At 36.0% G+C, this 15,237-nt stretch overlaps 1 protein-coding gene across 2 annotated transcripts in view; it reads left to right on the top strand.

Annotated features, from left to right (window-relative positions):
* The window catches only part of LOC110465330 (receptor-type tyrosine-protein phosphatase epsilon-like), a 222,920-nt gene that overhangs the window by 133,151 nt on the left and 74,532 nt on the right, over positions 1-15,237 (top strand). For both annotated transcript variants that reach the window (XM_021521082.1, XM_021521073.1), the window contains exon 7: positions 9,198-9,288. In XM_021521082.1, coding sequence (XP_021376757.1) covers positions 9,198-9,288 — 91 coding nt within the window. The remainder of the gene's footprint in view (positions 1-9,197; positions 9,289-15,237) is intronic.

The raw sequence follows: 15,237 nt of genomic DNA, 5'->3' as shown, positions 1-15,237 counted from the left end.
TTTTACCTTGACAATTGTAATTTTCTTTCCAGTTTCATTAATTTATAATCAAAGAAATGTGTGTTTTTTACTTCAATTGAGGATCTCCCAGAATAGCTGTGTATAAATATGTATACTGCCCTGGGATCACTTCCAGTCAACCAGACCTTATACTGGAATTAAGGTTAGCAAAGAAAAAAAAAACACTTGTCAACTCTCCTTATGAATTCTTGATAACTTTGACATTGAACCCACCCAAGCTTAACTTTGTTACTTCATAAGGTTAGAAAAGCTATGAAATATTTACCGTCGTTTCCTTTTTAGAGAATTCTATTTGATCCTGTACAGTAAATTTGATCCCAATCTGCAAGTTCTGTATTTTTATTGATGGTATAGAAATAGAACTGTATAGCGATAAATCAATAATTTTTAAAGGTAAATGGTTATAAAAGTGAAGCTTCAAACCTGTTTATTCTGGCACCTGTATTAGAGACCACACTTTCAATGTTCTCCATAGTAGGGATTTCTTTGTTGATTTAACCTGTATAAAGAGACCCCTTTTTGAACCAAAGGGTGGTGTCCTGATACAGGTTTGACTGTAAGTAAGTCTACGTTATTCTGTACAAGGTACCTATAGTATATATACAGGATCCTGGCAAGAATGAACATGTAAATCTGAAGTAATATACATATTTATTCATTTGACATAATGATTGTTTTTTGCATGTTACATAATCTTGTATCTTTTAATTATGTATCATATAAATGTAACGTTTGGTTTTAAGTGAAGACCAAAAGATGCCAAACAGTGACCTATTTCTATGCTCATGGAATGCTGCCTATTCAGCTTCCACTACACAATACTGGACTTTTCCAGTCTTTGATTTGGTAAGATTCCTATTTGATCTAGGGGTGAACCAGTTCATAGGACAATTATCATGTACCCACCAATTACCTTTGTACAGTCCTAAGATAAACCATCCAGCCAAAGATGTTGATTTAATCCAATAACAGTAAGAACATTACTTGTGAATGTTTCTGGTTTGAAACTGTTTGGGTCTTTTTTTGCACAATTTGAAAAATCGGTCACCAATTATGGCATGACATCACAATTCAAATTATAATTGAAATTCATGCGTGTCATGGAAGATGTTTGAACAGATCTGTGTTTCATGCAATCATAAATATAGAAAAAATGATGCATATCATTCCTTAGCTAAATCGTGGGCATGATATTACAGTATTATTTTGGGTAATCCTGTACATAATTGTATGAGTTGAAGTCTGGGTAATTCTTAACATGGTATTATTGCATGTTATTCTGGGTAATCCTGTACAAGGTAATACAATATAACTCTATATACAATTCTGTAATGTCAAGTTGTTTTAGCCGCAAGCTTCATTTGGTATTGCTGAATGATTCTGAACTTTGAATCATGTTTCTGCTTCATGCACAGCTTGGGATAAATTTAAACAAGACAAACTGAGAGAAATTTAGAATGGCTGCAGGTGCGTCATTGTTGATGGACGTCCGGCGTTGTTGTCTTCCTGCAGGTTTGTCTGTATGTAACCTACATGCAATCTATACATATGTATGAACAGTAATGGGTCTGCCTGCTGCATAATCTGTGTGAACGAACATAAGCTGATGGAGGAGGATGCGAGTTGGGTCGAGTGTTAATGTCATGTATTGTTCTGCAGTATTCCTGCTGGGGGTTATAGACATTCTACTCATTGAACACGGTATAAATTAGATAAGGCATTGCATTAATGTGTAACACATTCGTATACCAGGACTTAACTAATGCTGAAGTAACACTCCTTCGGTATCACAATCTGTAAAGATAAAATTCAAAATATTTGATTGCTGGTTTTGCTTTGAAGATTTTCTGAAACCCTACCTCAATAATCCAGCTATAGTTTGTTGACGCAAAGTCTTAAAAAGACAAGATTTTTTGTTGTATTAATTTTTTCATTTTTTTTTGAGAAATGAAATAAACTTATTCTTTTCAATTTTTTAAATTTTCCTTAAAATTTGTTCAATCATCTTCAGGTTTATGATTAACATTAACAACTCAGTAGACACTTCACTTTAGCTGGTGGATTGCATTGTTGGTTGGAAAATCAGAATTTTGGCATTCTATATTGTGAGGTCAATTATGCTGACAAGTGCATTAAAAGTTGAGACTTGCCTATCAAAGTTACGTTCCTGTAGTTTAATTACATAAAGTGAAAAGAAAATGAGTACAGTATGATATTGACTTCCAGGTACATTTGAGCTGATAACTGTGAAAAGGGGGACAACTACGGATCATACAAGTTGCATGAGAGCCCTTATTTCATAATCCCCTTGATTTAAACAACCGCCTGACTCCATCTCACAGACTTGTATTGTTGAAGAAAACACCATTATTGAATCTTTACTTAGTGAAAATTTGCCCTGTTACCCCCCTTAGAATTAAGGAGTTGAATGAATTTGGTATTTTCCCCCCTTCTGCCCCACATTGCTATTAAATGTGTGTGTGTGTGGCTCCAACTCCTGAAAAGTTGTTTTATAATTCATACCTAATGGATCAAGACGGCAGCAATCGCACGGTTGTTTCTAATTATAGATTGGCCTGCCAGTCTTCAATACCATCCTCATTGGGCCCAGCAGAAACAAGGAAATTCAGATAAATATTTGATGTAATTAATGCATTAATGAATGCCTGTGTGTCGAGGAAGGTGACTTGGTCTTTTGAAGGTTGAGTTATATATCCAATTGTCATGCAAGCTTAGTGTCTGACCCAGTACAAGAGAATGACTCCATTACTCTTTTTCCGGATCAATTTATTGCCAGCCCGATATAGATAATGGGTGAGATACAACTTTCTTAAAACTTGCAGGATATTTTATTAACAAGCATAAATAAATCTGTGTTATTTTTAGCCTGTGACTTAGTACTTTTTGGTCACTGTCGTCATCCTGTCATTTTATGTATTTTTTTAAATGACTTCTTCTTAAGAACCTTAAGTCAAAGAGTCATGATAATAACTCATGGGGACAATGTTAGACACAAATGACCTCGACCTACTTCAAAGTAACATTTTATGGGGTCGAATATTTAAAGACAAAACTTGGATATTGATTCATGATATTTTGGAAATAGTTTGCTTGTGCTACAAAGTTTGCAGATTTGTTTTTTTATATATACTTTTATGTAAATTGAGTCACATGTAGGAAAATCTGTTAAAATGCTGAAAAAAGTTCTTCTGACGATTCAAAAGAACTACTTATTGCACTTTAGATCATGGACTAAATTAGGATTGCACCAATCGATGTTCCTGTATATATGTTTTTATTGCATATATGTTGAGTACACTATTTCTTTAATGCGATAATCTGTTGAAATTCAATTATACACTTAAAAATGTAAGTCTGATAAAATAAGTACTTCTACAGTAATTTGATATTTTATGAAATCTGTCTGAAGAGATTTAATCAGAAATCTTGTACAATTAATTACTTAAAGCTGACTAAACTCCCCTCAGAGCCAGTCTATGTGGTAAAGCTGACTAAACTCCCATCAGAGCCAGTCTATGTGGTAAAGCTGACTAAACTCCCCTCAGAGCCATTTTTCTATTGTGGTAAAGCTGACTAAGCTCCCCTCAGAGCCAGTCTATGTGGTAAAGCTGACTAAACTCCCGTCAGAGCCAGTCTATATGGTAAAGCTGACTAAACTCCCCTCAGAGCCAGTCTATGTGGTAAAGCTGACTAAACTCCCCTCAGAGCCACTCTATGTGGCGAGTTTTGTTTCATGGAAGTTTTTATGAAGAGATTTAAAATATGACTTGCAGCTTCGAGACAACAAACTTGAATATCACTAAATATTAATGGGACTGCGTCCGTTTATAGAACTGTGTCAATGTTTTGATGTGGTATTATTGATTTTTATCTCAGTATAAGATAATGAAATATATACAGGAAGGTGGTTATAAGGAGATAGATATATAATATTCATCGACTGATTTTCACCAAACTTGGGGTCATGCACATCTCGCTTCACTAGGAGGATAAATAATCCTTGTGAACAACTTCAGTTTTTGTGTTTGATATGAAAGTGGACAAAGACAATAACATTGATCCCTGATTTTAATGTTACCCATTATCTGGTGGCAATGTAATGGATTTCCAGACATGTTGTGTCTTGTTGACATTTTTTCTCTGCTCTCCAAGGTCATTGACATTTGTTTTGGTGCCATTATTTGAGTTCATTGATGTTTGATTTGGCTCTGTTATGATAGGTTGTTGACATTTTATTGACAGGTTAAACATCCGTGTTCCATTGTTCAGAGCTGCCAATTAGTCTGTAACCTCAAATTTATCAAAGATGTTATAAACTGATGGTATGTAGAATTGTTTTTGTGCATAACAGACCTTTTTACTTCAGCTGTAGGACTGATTGCTTGTTGGTAAATCCATCGTGCATGTTAGTGCCAGTGTTACCAACAAGTATTCAACATCAACTCACATTGTGAAGTCAGTGATGCTGACATGAGCTTTTGGGATTTGTGAACCAGGTGACAGACCAACAGTTAAAGTCTAGCTCAATCCCGCAGTTAAACTGTAATACAGTTCTGCAGTAACGTGGCGTCAGACCCATCAAAATTTTTTAACAACAGTAGGCAAAGCGATAAACAAAATAAAAGTAAACACTAACAGGAATTATATCAACAATTGTGGTGCAGTTACCGCACAAAATTAAATTTTAACGAAAGAAGGGATATTATTGTCAAAAAGAAACTTGTTTTATGGGCTTAAATATTACCATCATCAATTGTCAATTTTGTTTTATTTTCATTGTTTAGAGTTAATTCTCGTACTTGAGTTCCCTGTGCTGACGTCCCTATCATTTTATGATGACAGAGTCGTCTGTTTCTGACATTCAAAATTTCGTTGCCATTCCTGGTCACCAGATTTTCAACATGACACACAGCATTTTCAACATACCCTAGGGATTTCCTAAAACTGGTACATACCAGTAACTTAATGCCAGGCCCAATAGAATCTCACCAATGAGACGATGAAATCAAATTATCAATACACTTATAGAATTTCACTGGTGCAGAAAGGTCAATGGAATTCGGTAACGATGATATTTTAGTGGCGAACATGTATGACTGTTGTCAACAATTTGTGTTTCTCTGTCTAACAAGAGGCTTCAACAACTTTTCAGCATTTTGGAGAAATGGCAGCAATTAGTAATGTCAAAAGGAAACGTATTTCTGCTGATGTTGTTAAGCTAGATTGAGATTATATAGATGATATATTTTCTCACTACTTTCCATTAAGAGAATGAATTAGTTTTAATGTGCCGTGAGTGATGACAGACTATATACTTCTACCAAACAAACGCACCTTTCCTGTTTTTGGTTGTGTTGGGTTTCTGTCAAGTCCATCACCGAAAATGTCCAGGGAATCCTGGTAAATGGCATTGTTTGTACTCCTGATGGCAGTAGATGGGAATATAGAGATCTCAGAGGTCTCGATCAAACATATGTCAACCTGTCATGCCTGATCAGAACACATAAGAGTTTTAGTAACTTTGTCAAATAAACTGTTAGGATTTTTTTCGAACATGCATCTCAATTTTTTACTGCTACAATTGTTCCTTTGTCATCTGCTTAAAATTTAGATCTTAGGAGATGTTGGCAAATTGTAGAAGAAAATTGTACATGTTCATTATATGTACTTTGTCAAAATGGTTCCAATGAAATTTGAAGTTACAAAATCATCGAAGTGATTTTTTATGACAAGAGGTGGTCATGTGGTCAAGGGGTCAAGTGTTCTGATTCCGACTTTGACCTCTACAAGCACCAAACTCTAAAACTTTGAGATAGAAAGATATTTTTATGTTAAAGTTCTGCTAACATGATCATATTTAAGTGTTTTAGGTCTCAAGTGACCTATTGCGATCGTCCTTTGTCCGGCGGCGTCCGGCGTCCAGCGTGCGTCCGTAAACAATTTACATTTTCGACTTCTTCAAAACCCCTGAACCAATTTCAATAAAATTTTGCAGAAACCTTTGGGAAGGAAGGAAGGGGGGGGGGGCAAAATTTATTATGGTTTGTAATGGCAAATGATACTTTGAATATAACATGTTAATAACTTGATTGGAATTATAACCCTGAGTTGTCCGTTTGATACTTTGAAAATTTTGAGCCAGCCCTACCCCTAAGGGCTGTAGGATGGGGCCCAAAGGAGTCAGTTTGCTAAAATTTCTTTATTTTCCTTGTTTAGAATTAGAGGTGCTAGTTTCAAATACTTTTTAGCCTTAAATCTGTATGCTAGATATTGAATAAGGTGGTTTTATTGTTTTTTGTCACTTTGAATAATAAGAGCGTAGCTCTCGGGCGAAAAGACGCCCGAGCGAAAGCTCTTTAATGGTAACACATGCGTGCTTAAACAGAGTTGCATCCCCTTTTCTACACCTTACCTTCAATTTTATCGTCCGGAAGTAGACGTCCAGTGGGGAAACCGGAAGTGTATCCTTGAAGCAAAGACAATTGTGTTTCAACCCATACATAAACATCCCCTCATGTTTTATTACTTGTTTATTTAGATAAAAACTCATATAGAAAAAAATCTATTACATAAATTTTGATACTAGCAGACATGAAACGTCATTCAGAGATTATCATACTGTGACGTCACAATCTTACTCCATTGGCCTTCATCGGTTATTTCCGGAAGGATGAAAAATAACCGGAAAATCTTGGAACTGATGGCTGTTGTATTTATCTCTTTGTCGGTGCTTCATGACTTTTTAATTTCAGATTTTGCCATATCTAAAGATGGTTTCTATCCGGATTTGCATTAGAATCACTATGACTTTGAACCTTGAAGGACTTAAAGTTCCATCAGTGAACCATATCTTTATAGGTCTATGGCCTTTTTACCAGGACCTTTATCTTTCCCTGCCTATTAGAGAGAAGTGAAATAGCAAATTAAAACCAATGGAAAGTACATAACTTTCAATAGCTAGGCTACATAAACAAGATGTTCATCTGAAGCCACACTGTTTGGCTGTTTTACTCATTGCAAGGTAATTAGCACAATGGACGTCCCACTGAGCAAAGTGATTTGGGGCTAAATTATTTAAATGTGATTGGGTTTCGAAGGTCACAAGACATTGGAATATGCTAATTGGACGTGGAAACAGCGCCTCAAACTCCTACCGTGTTGAAGATTTATCCGTCATGTGATCTGAATGTTTGGGTCTGTCTTGATTGGTGCTGTCTAGATCGGAGAGTTTATTAGACGACTAATTGGTGCAGTGCTATTGTTCATGACCGATAAGTTGATGACAAGGAATTTTGTTTTTGAGACATGATTAAGATAGCATAATATCAAAATTTATTTACCAGGTGTGTTAATTTTCAATGCATGCCTAATGGCTGCTTGTCCAAAATTAAGTGTTGTCCATGGGTTACAGAAGTCAGAATCACAGGCTCACAGTGAAAAAAGGCTGTAACATTTATTTGACTATAAAGCTGATCAATGTCTTTACTGTTATTTTTGTTAGGAAACATAAGGTCAGCAACCCAGAGATGTATTTATAGTTAATTGTATGTAAACCATATAGCCTCCAGTCCATTAAAACCTATGTGAAGCCATATAGTATTCAGTCTATTAAAATCTGTGTGTAAGCCATATTCACCAGTCCATTAAACCTGTGTGAAAGCCATACAGTCTCTGGTCCATTAAACCTGTATGTAAGCCATACAGCCTCCATTCCATTAAACCTGTGTGTAAGCCATACAGTCTCTGGTCCATTAAAACCTGTATGTAAGCCATATAGCCTCCAGTCCATTAAACCTGTGTGTAAGACATACAGCCTCCAGTCCATTAAACCTGTGTGTAAGCCATACAGCCTCCAGTCCATTAAACCTGTATGTAAGGCATACAGCCTCCAGTCCATTAAAACCTGACCTTAACATTTAATATACACACTTTCTTATGACAGTTGCAATTAACAAAGTATACAGTTGAACCTACCAGGATGTCCATAATGGCTTTGAGATCATTCAGTCTTTCAGATTATACACCGTTCAACTGCAGCTTCTTGGTCAGTGCACATTTAAGTTCAAGGTCAAGTTGAACCCTTAATTATAATCTTCATTTGTCATCTGATGATTTTAGTGGACTTCAAGCTCCCAAAACTTATATGGAAACTTGTTCTTGTACTCAAGTGATTAATATCAGAATATAATCAGGAACATTCTATTTTCAAATATTTCTGCAGATGCTTTGTAAAACAATGTTATTTACAAGCTGTCACATTCACTTGATATTTCATCAAGTTAATGTGACTTGAAACCTAAAGCTTTAACTAATTTTAAGCCTTAAAGTGAAACTTTCATTTTTCTTTGTCAGTTTATTTTTATTGTTCCATATTTGTAAACATAAAAAGTCCAGATCACAAAGAAAGGGACATTCTTCACAAATTTTGTATCTACCTTTTTTCATTATTCCTTCTTCACTAGTATTTATGAAAAATAAAACTGTTGAAATTCCTTCCATAGTATCTTTATAAAATTAATTTTGAAATTGTTGATTAATAAAAGGTTTCAGCAACAATGAAATTATAAAAGATTGAAAAAGGGAAAAAAAAGAATAGTTTTTGTAACTTCTCTAGAGTGTGTAGTAATCATGGATATTGGTTTAAAATTGCAAACAAAATTAGTTCAATCTAAAAATAATTGTGTCTGCGATTGTTTGGTGTAAACACTGCTATTAACTTATTATCATTTTTTTTTTTGTAAAGGATTTTTTAGGAAATACTGCTGTAGGTGAAACAATCCGTAGGAGTGATTAGATTGATGCTCTGTGAATTTGAAAGCCTTTTTGTAGACTTAAATCCTGTTCACGTCTCTCAGTCAAATCTAATTACATTGCCTGTTTTGATATTATTTAGCCGCCAAGATTGAACACTTTATGGCAATGGTTTTAGATTAATTTTCGATGACAATACAGATTCATTATCAATTTGCTTTTTTTGTTCTTTCGCACTCAAAGTCATTAAATAAACCCAAAGAAATTTGAAATTTCTCATCAATTTTATTTAACTTATTCCTTTTAGATGTTTTTTTTTTTTTTATATATTTCTATAATCAGAAATTCAATCATCCCTAGTTTTCAATAATCAGTAATGGTAATGTTTGTTTTTGTCTTTACAGGCGATCGTTCGGAATCAAGATGAATTTCCTTATTCGGTTTCTATGACTCCAGAAAATGTTCTTAAGAATGTCAACCAAGATGTTGTGCCATGTAAGTTTCATATTTACCTATAATGTTACCAAATTTTGGATCTTGTTACCAAGGTAACCATTTATATCAACTTAGAAAGCATGACATAAGTACACAGAATACAATTGACCTCTGAACTCAGATCATACAGTAAAAGGTTGAGCTTTCAAGTTTGGAGTCAAACTTTGTCAGACACCTCCTCATTGAACTAGTGTTGGGCTATGGTGTTTGGTTGAACTAGTGTTGGGCTATGGTGTTTGGTGACTGTTGGGTTATAGGGTGGGTTAGTGTAGCGGTGATTTTTTGTTGGGTAATCTTGTAGTAGGAAAATGGTGTTGGTTGTTGTTGGACTAATATGCAATGGGACAACAATTTCCTACTGCAAGATTACCCAACAAAAAATCACCGCTACAATTACCCACCCTATAACCCAACAGTTACCCAACACCATAGTCCAACACTAGTTCAATGAGGAGGTGTTCTTATTTAAGTTTGGTTCTAAATTAAGCCCACAACAGTTAAAAAATGGCCTGATGACTCTTTGAAAATGAGCTAGTACACACTTATCTGACTTCAAATGTTTGTATGGCTGCAGTGAAGTGACTATTATTTCCTGTAATACATACAGTAAAACAGCTCTGATGGATACTCTGAGATTTGAAACTCACTGCCCTGGTTTTCTGACAGGCTTTCAGAAGGTCTGAGATTTGACACTCACTGCCCTGGTTTTCTGACAGGCTTTTATAATGACTGTAGTTTGACACTCGCTGCCCTGGTTTTCTGACAGGCTTTCAGAAGGTTTGAGATTTGACACTCATTACCCTGGTTTTCTGACAGGCTTTCAGAAGGTCTGAAATTTGACACTCGCTGCCCTGGTTTTCTGACAGGCTTTCAGAAGGTCTGAGATTTGACACTCACTGCCATGGTTTTCTGACAGGCTTTCAGAATGTCTGAGATTTGACACTCACTGCCCTTGTTTTCTGACAGGCTTTCAGAAGGTTTGAGATTTGACACTCACTGCCATGGTTTTCTGACAGGCTTTTAGAAGGTCTGAGATTTGACACTGACTGCCCTGGTTTTCTGACAGGGTTTCAGAAGGTCTGAGATTTGACACTCGCTGTCCTGGTTTTCTGACAGGATTTCAGAAGGTCTGAGATTTGACCCTCACTGCCCTGGTTTTCTGACAGGCTTTTAGAAGGTCTGAGATTCGAAACTCACTGTCCTGGTTTTCTGACAGGCTTTCATAATGACTGCAGTTTGACATTCACTGCCATGGTTTTCTAACAGGCTTTTAGAAGGTCTGAGATTTGAAACTCACTGTCCTGGTCTTCTGACAGGCTTTCAGAATGTCTGTAGTTCGATACCTGTGTTAACTTTTGACTAATACATCACGTAAAAGGTTAAATATATATGACAAAGTTTGACTCCAAACTTGAAAGCTCAACCTTTTACTGTATAATCTGAATACAGAGGTCGTATAGTATGTGTACTTATGTCATGTGATGCTTTCTGAGTTGATATGTCCTGTCCTCTGAGGTCATTGTCCTCTGTCATTGTCCTCTAAGGTCATTGTCCTCTGAGGTCATTGTCTTCTAAGGTCATTGTCCTCTGTCATGTCCTCTGAGGTCATTGTCCTCTGAGGTCATGTCCTCTGAATTCATGTCCTCTGAGGTCGTTATTCTCTGAGGTCATTGTCCTCTGTCATGTCCTCTGAGGTCATTGTCCTCTGAGGTCATTGTCCTTTGTCATGTTCCTGAGGTCATTGTCCTCTGAGGTCATGTCCTCTGAGGTCATGTTCTCTGAGGTCATTGTCCCCTGAGGTCATTGTCCTCTAAGGTCATGTTCTCTGAGGTCATTGTCCTCTGAGGTCATTGTCCTCTGAGGTCATTGTCCTCTAAGGTCATTGTCCTCTGAGGTCATTGTCCTCTGAGGTCATGTCCTCTGAGGTCATTGTCCTCTAAGGTCATTGTCCTCTGAGGTCATTGTCCTCTAAGGTCATTGTCCTCTGAGGTCGTTGTCCTCTGAAGTCATGTCCTCTGAGGTCATTGTCCTCTGAGGTCATTGTCCTCTGTCATGTCCTCTGAGGTCATTGTCCTCTGAGGTCATGTCCTCTGAAGTCATGTTCTCTGAGGTCATTGTCCTCTGAGGTCATTGTCCTCTGTCATGTTCTTTGAGGTCATTGTCCTCTAAGGTCATTGTCTTCTGTCATGTCCTCACAGGTCATTGTCCTCTGAGGTCATTGTCCTTTGTCATGTCCTCTGAGGTCATTGTCCTCTGAGGTCATGTCCTCTGAGGTCATTGTCCTCTGAGGTCATGTCCTCTGAGGTCATGTCCTCTTAGGTCATTGTCCCCTGAGGTCATTATCCTCTAAGGTCGTGTTCTCTGAGGTCATTGTCCTCTGTCATTGTCCTCTGAGGTCATGTCCTTTGAGGTCATGTCCCCTGAGGTCATTGTCCTCTGAGGTCATTGTCCTCTGTCATGTACTCTGAGGTCATGTTCTTTAGATTTGTTTGAGTTGTAGTTACCAAATATTTTGTTTTTTGTATCCTTTTTATCTCTTCATCGATAACATGAAGTGTTTGGTCAATTGATTGTATAATTCAAGTCAATCCAATATTCATCGATGAGGTCATTTAGTAAATTCTTTTTAGATTGAATCTAAAATCACAAAAGTCAATAGAGGAAAGAGTAGGTCTAAATTTCGGTTTACAGTCATTGGCTGTTATCTTTTTATCCTAAATATCACTACTTTTGACAGCAGAACCTTTTAATCTGTTGTCATTTTTACACTGAATTCTTTTTTGACTTCTTTCAGATTTTGTGTGTGAAGTAGGCCGTTCAGTTTCCTGATTCATTGTCAGGTTTTGAGTGTGAAGTTCTGCTTCCTGTTTTGTTGTCAGATTTTGCCTGTGATTAGGATCTGCTTCCTGTTTCGTTGTCAGATTTTGTGTGTGAAGTTCTGCTTCCTGTTTTGTATGTCAGATTTTGCCTTTGATAAGGATCTGTTTCCTGTTTGATTGTAAGATTTTGCCTGTGATTAGGATCTGGTTCCTGTTTCGTTGTCAGTTTTTGTGTGTGAAGTTCTGCTTGTTTTGTTGTCAGATTTTGTGTGTGAAGTTCTGCTTCCTGTTTTGTTGTCAGATTTTGCCTTTGATAAGGATCTGTTTCCTGTTTTGTATGTCAGGTTTTGTGTGTGAAGTTCTGCTTCCTGTTTTGTATGTCAGATTTTGCCTTTGATAAGGATCTGTTTCCTGTTGTGTATGTCAGATTTTGTCTGTGATTAGGATCTGTTTCCTGTTTCATTGTCAGATTTTTGTCTGTGATTAAGATCTGCTTCCTGTTTTGCTGTCAGATTTTGTCTTTGATTAGGATCTGTTTCCTGTTTTGTATGTCATATTTTGTCTGTGATTAGGGTCTTTTTCCTTTTTTGTATGTCAGATTTTTTGTGTGAAGTTCTGCTACCTGTTTTGTTGTCAGATTTTGCCTTTGATTAGGATCTGCTTCCTGTTTTGTTGTAAGATTTTGTGTGTGATTAGGATTTTTATCCTAAATATCACTACTTTTGACAGTAGAACCTTTTAATCTGTTGTCATTTTTACACTGAATTATTTTTTGACTTCTTTCAGATTTTGTGTGTGAAGTTCTGCTACCTGTTTTGTTGTCAGATTTTGTGTGTGAAGTTCTGCTCCCTGTTTTGTATGTCATCTTTTCCCTTTGCTTAGGATCTGTTTCCTGTTGTGTATGTCAGATTTTGACTGTGATTAGGCTCTGTTTCCTGTTTTGTATGTAAGATTTTGTCTGTGATTAGGGTCTTTTTCCTTTTTTGTATGTCAGATTTTGACTGTGATTAGGCTCTGTTTCCTGTTTTGTAGGTCAGATTTTGTCTGTGATTAGGTTCTGTTTCCTGTTTTGTGTGTCAGATTTTGTATGTGATTAAGATCTGCTTTCTGTTTTGCATGTCAGATTTTGTCTGTGAGTAGGATCTGTTTCCTGTTGTGTATGTCAGATTTTGTGTGTGAAGTTCTGCTCCCTGTTTTGTATGTCATATGGATCTGCTTCCTGTTTTGTCTGTGATTAAGGTCTGCTTCCTGTTTTGTTGTAAGATTTTGTGTGTGATTAGGATTTTTATCCTAAATATCACTACTTTTGACAGTAGAACCTTTTAATCTGTTGTCATTTTTACACTGAATTATTTTTTGACTTCTTTCAGATTTTGTGTGTGATTAGGATCTTTTTCCTGTTTTGTATGTCATTTTTTGTGTGTGAAGTTCTGCTATGTCAGATTTTGCCTTGACAGCAGAACCTTTTAATCTGTTGTCATTTTTACACTGAATTCTTTTTTGACTTCTTTCAGATTTTGTGTGTGACGTTCTGCTTCCTGTTTTGTTGTAAGATTTTGTGTGTGATTAAGTTCTGCTTCCAGTTTTGTATGTCATTTTTTGTGTGTGAAGTTCTGCTATGTCAGATTTTGCCTGTGATTAAGTTCTGCTTCCTATTTTGTATGTCAGATTTTGTGTGTGACGTTCTGCTTCCTGTTTTGTCTGTGATTAAGGTCTGCTTCCTGTTTTGTTGTAAGATTTTGTGTGTGATTAGGATTTTTATCCTAAATATCACTACTTTTGACAGTAGAACCTTTTAATCTGTTGTCATTTTTACACTGAATTCTTTTTTGACTTCTTTCAGATTTTGTGTGTGAAGTTCTGCTACCTGTTTTGTTGTCAGATTCTGTGTGTGATTAGGATCTTTTTCCTGTTTTGTATGTCAGATTTTGCCTGTGATTAAGTTCTGCTTTCTGTTTTGTATGTCAGATTTTGTCTTGTATTAAGTTCTGCTTCCTATTTTGTATGTCAGATTTTGTCTTGTATTAAGTTCTGCTTCCTGTTTTGTTGTAAGATTTTGTGTGTGATTAGGATATGTTTCCTGTTTCATTGGCAGATTTTGTCTGTGATTAGGATCTTTTTCCTGTTTTGTATGTAAGATATTGTGTGTGATTAGGATTTTTATCCTAAATATCACTACTTTTGACAGTAGAACCTTTTAATCTGTTGTCATTTTTACACTGAATTCTTTTTTGACTTCTTTCAGATTTTGTGTGTGATTACTGCTTCCTGTTTTGTATCTCATATGTTGTGTGCGAAGTTCTGCTTCATGTTTTGTATGTCAGATTTTGTCTTTGATTAGGAACTGTTTCCTGTTGTGTATGTCAGATTTTGTCTTGTATTAAGTTCTGCTTCCTATTTTGTATGTCAGATTTTGTGTGTGAAGTTCTGCTTCCTGTTTTGTTGTCAGATTCTGTGTGTGATTAGGATCTTTTTCCTGTTTTGTATGTAAGATTTTGTCTGTGATTAGGACCTGTTTCCTGTTTTGTATTTCAGATTTTGTCTGTTATTAGGATCTGTTTCCTGTTGTGTATGTCAGATTTTGTCTTTGATTAGGAACTGTTTCCTGTTGTGTATGTCCGATTTTGTCTGTGATTAGGACCTGTTTCCTGTTTTGTATGTCATATTTTGTCTGTGATTAGTATCTTTTTCCTGTTTCATTGTCAGATTTTTGTCTGTGATTAAGTTCTTCTTCCTGTTTTGTATGTCCGATTTTGTCTGTGATTAAGATCTTCTTCCTGTTTTGCTGTCAGGTTTTGTCTTTGATTAGGAACTGTTTCCTGTTGTGTATGTCAGATTTTGACTGTGATTAGGCTCTGTTTCCTGTTTTGTGTGTCAGATTTTGTATGTGATTAAGATCTGTTTCCTGTTTTGTGTGTCAGATTTTGTATGTGATTAAGATCTGCTTCCTGTTTTGTTGTAAGATTTTGTGTGTGATTAGGATCTTTTTCCTGTTTTGTATGTCATATTTTGTCTGTGATTAGGGTCTTTTTCCTTTTTTGTATGTCAGATTTTGTCGGTGATTAAGATCTGTTTCTTGTTTTGTATGTCAGATATTGTGTGTGATTAGGATTTTTATCCTAAATATCAC

This window comes from Mizuhopecten yessoensis, unplaced genomic scaffold (genome assembly GCF_002113885.1).
Source record: "Mizuhopecten yessoensis strain PY_sf001 unplaced genomic scaffold, ASM211388v2 scaffold1579, whole genome shotgun sequence".
In the NCBI taxonomy this organism is placed as follows: Eukaryota; Metazoa; Mollusca; class Bivalvia; order Pectinida; family Pectinidae; genus Mizuhopecten; species Mizuhopecten yessoensis.
Note: the sequence above shows the minus strand (reverse complement) of the source record. Positions and strands in the feature narration are given on the sequence as shown.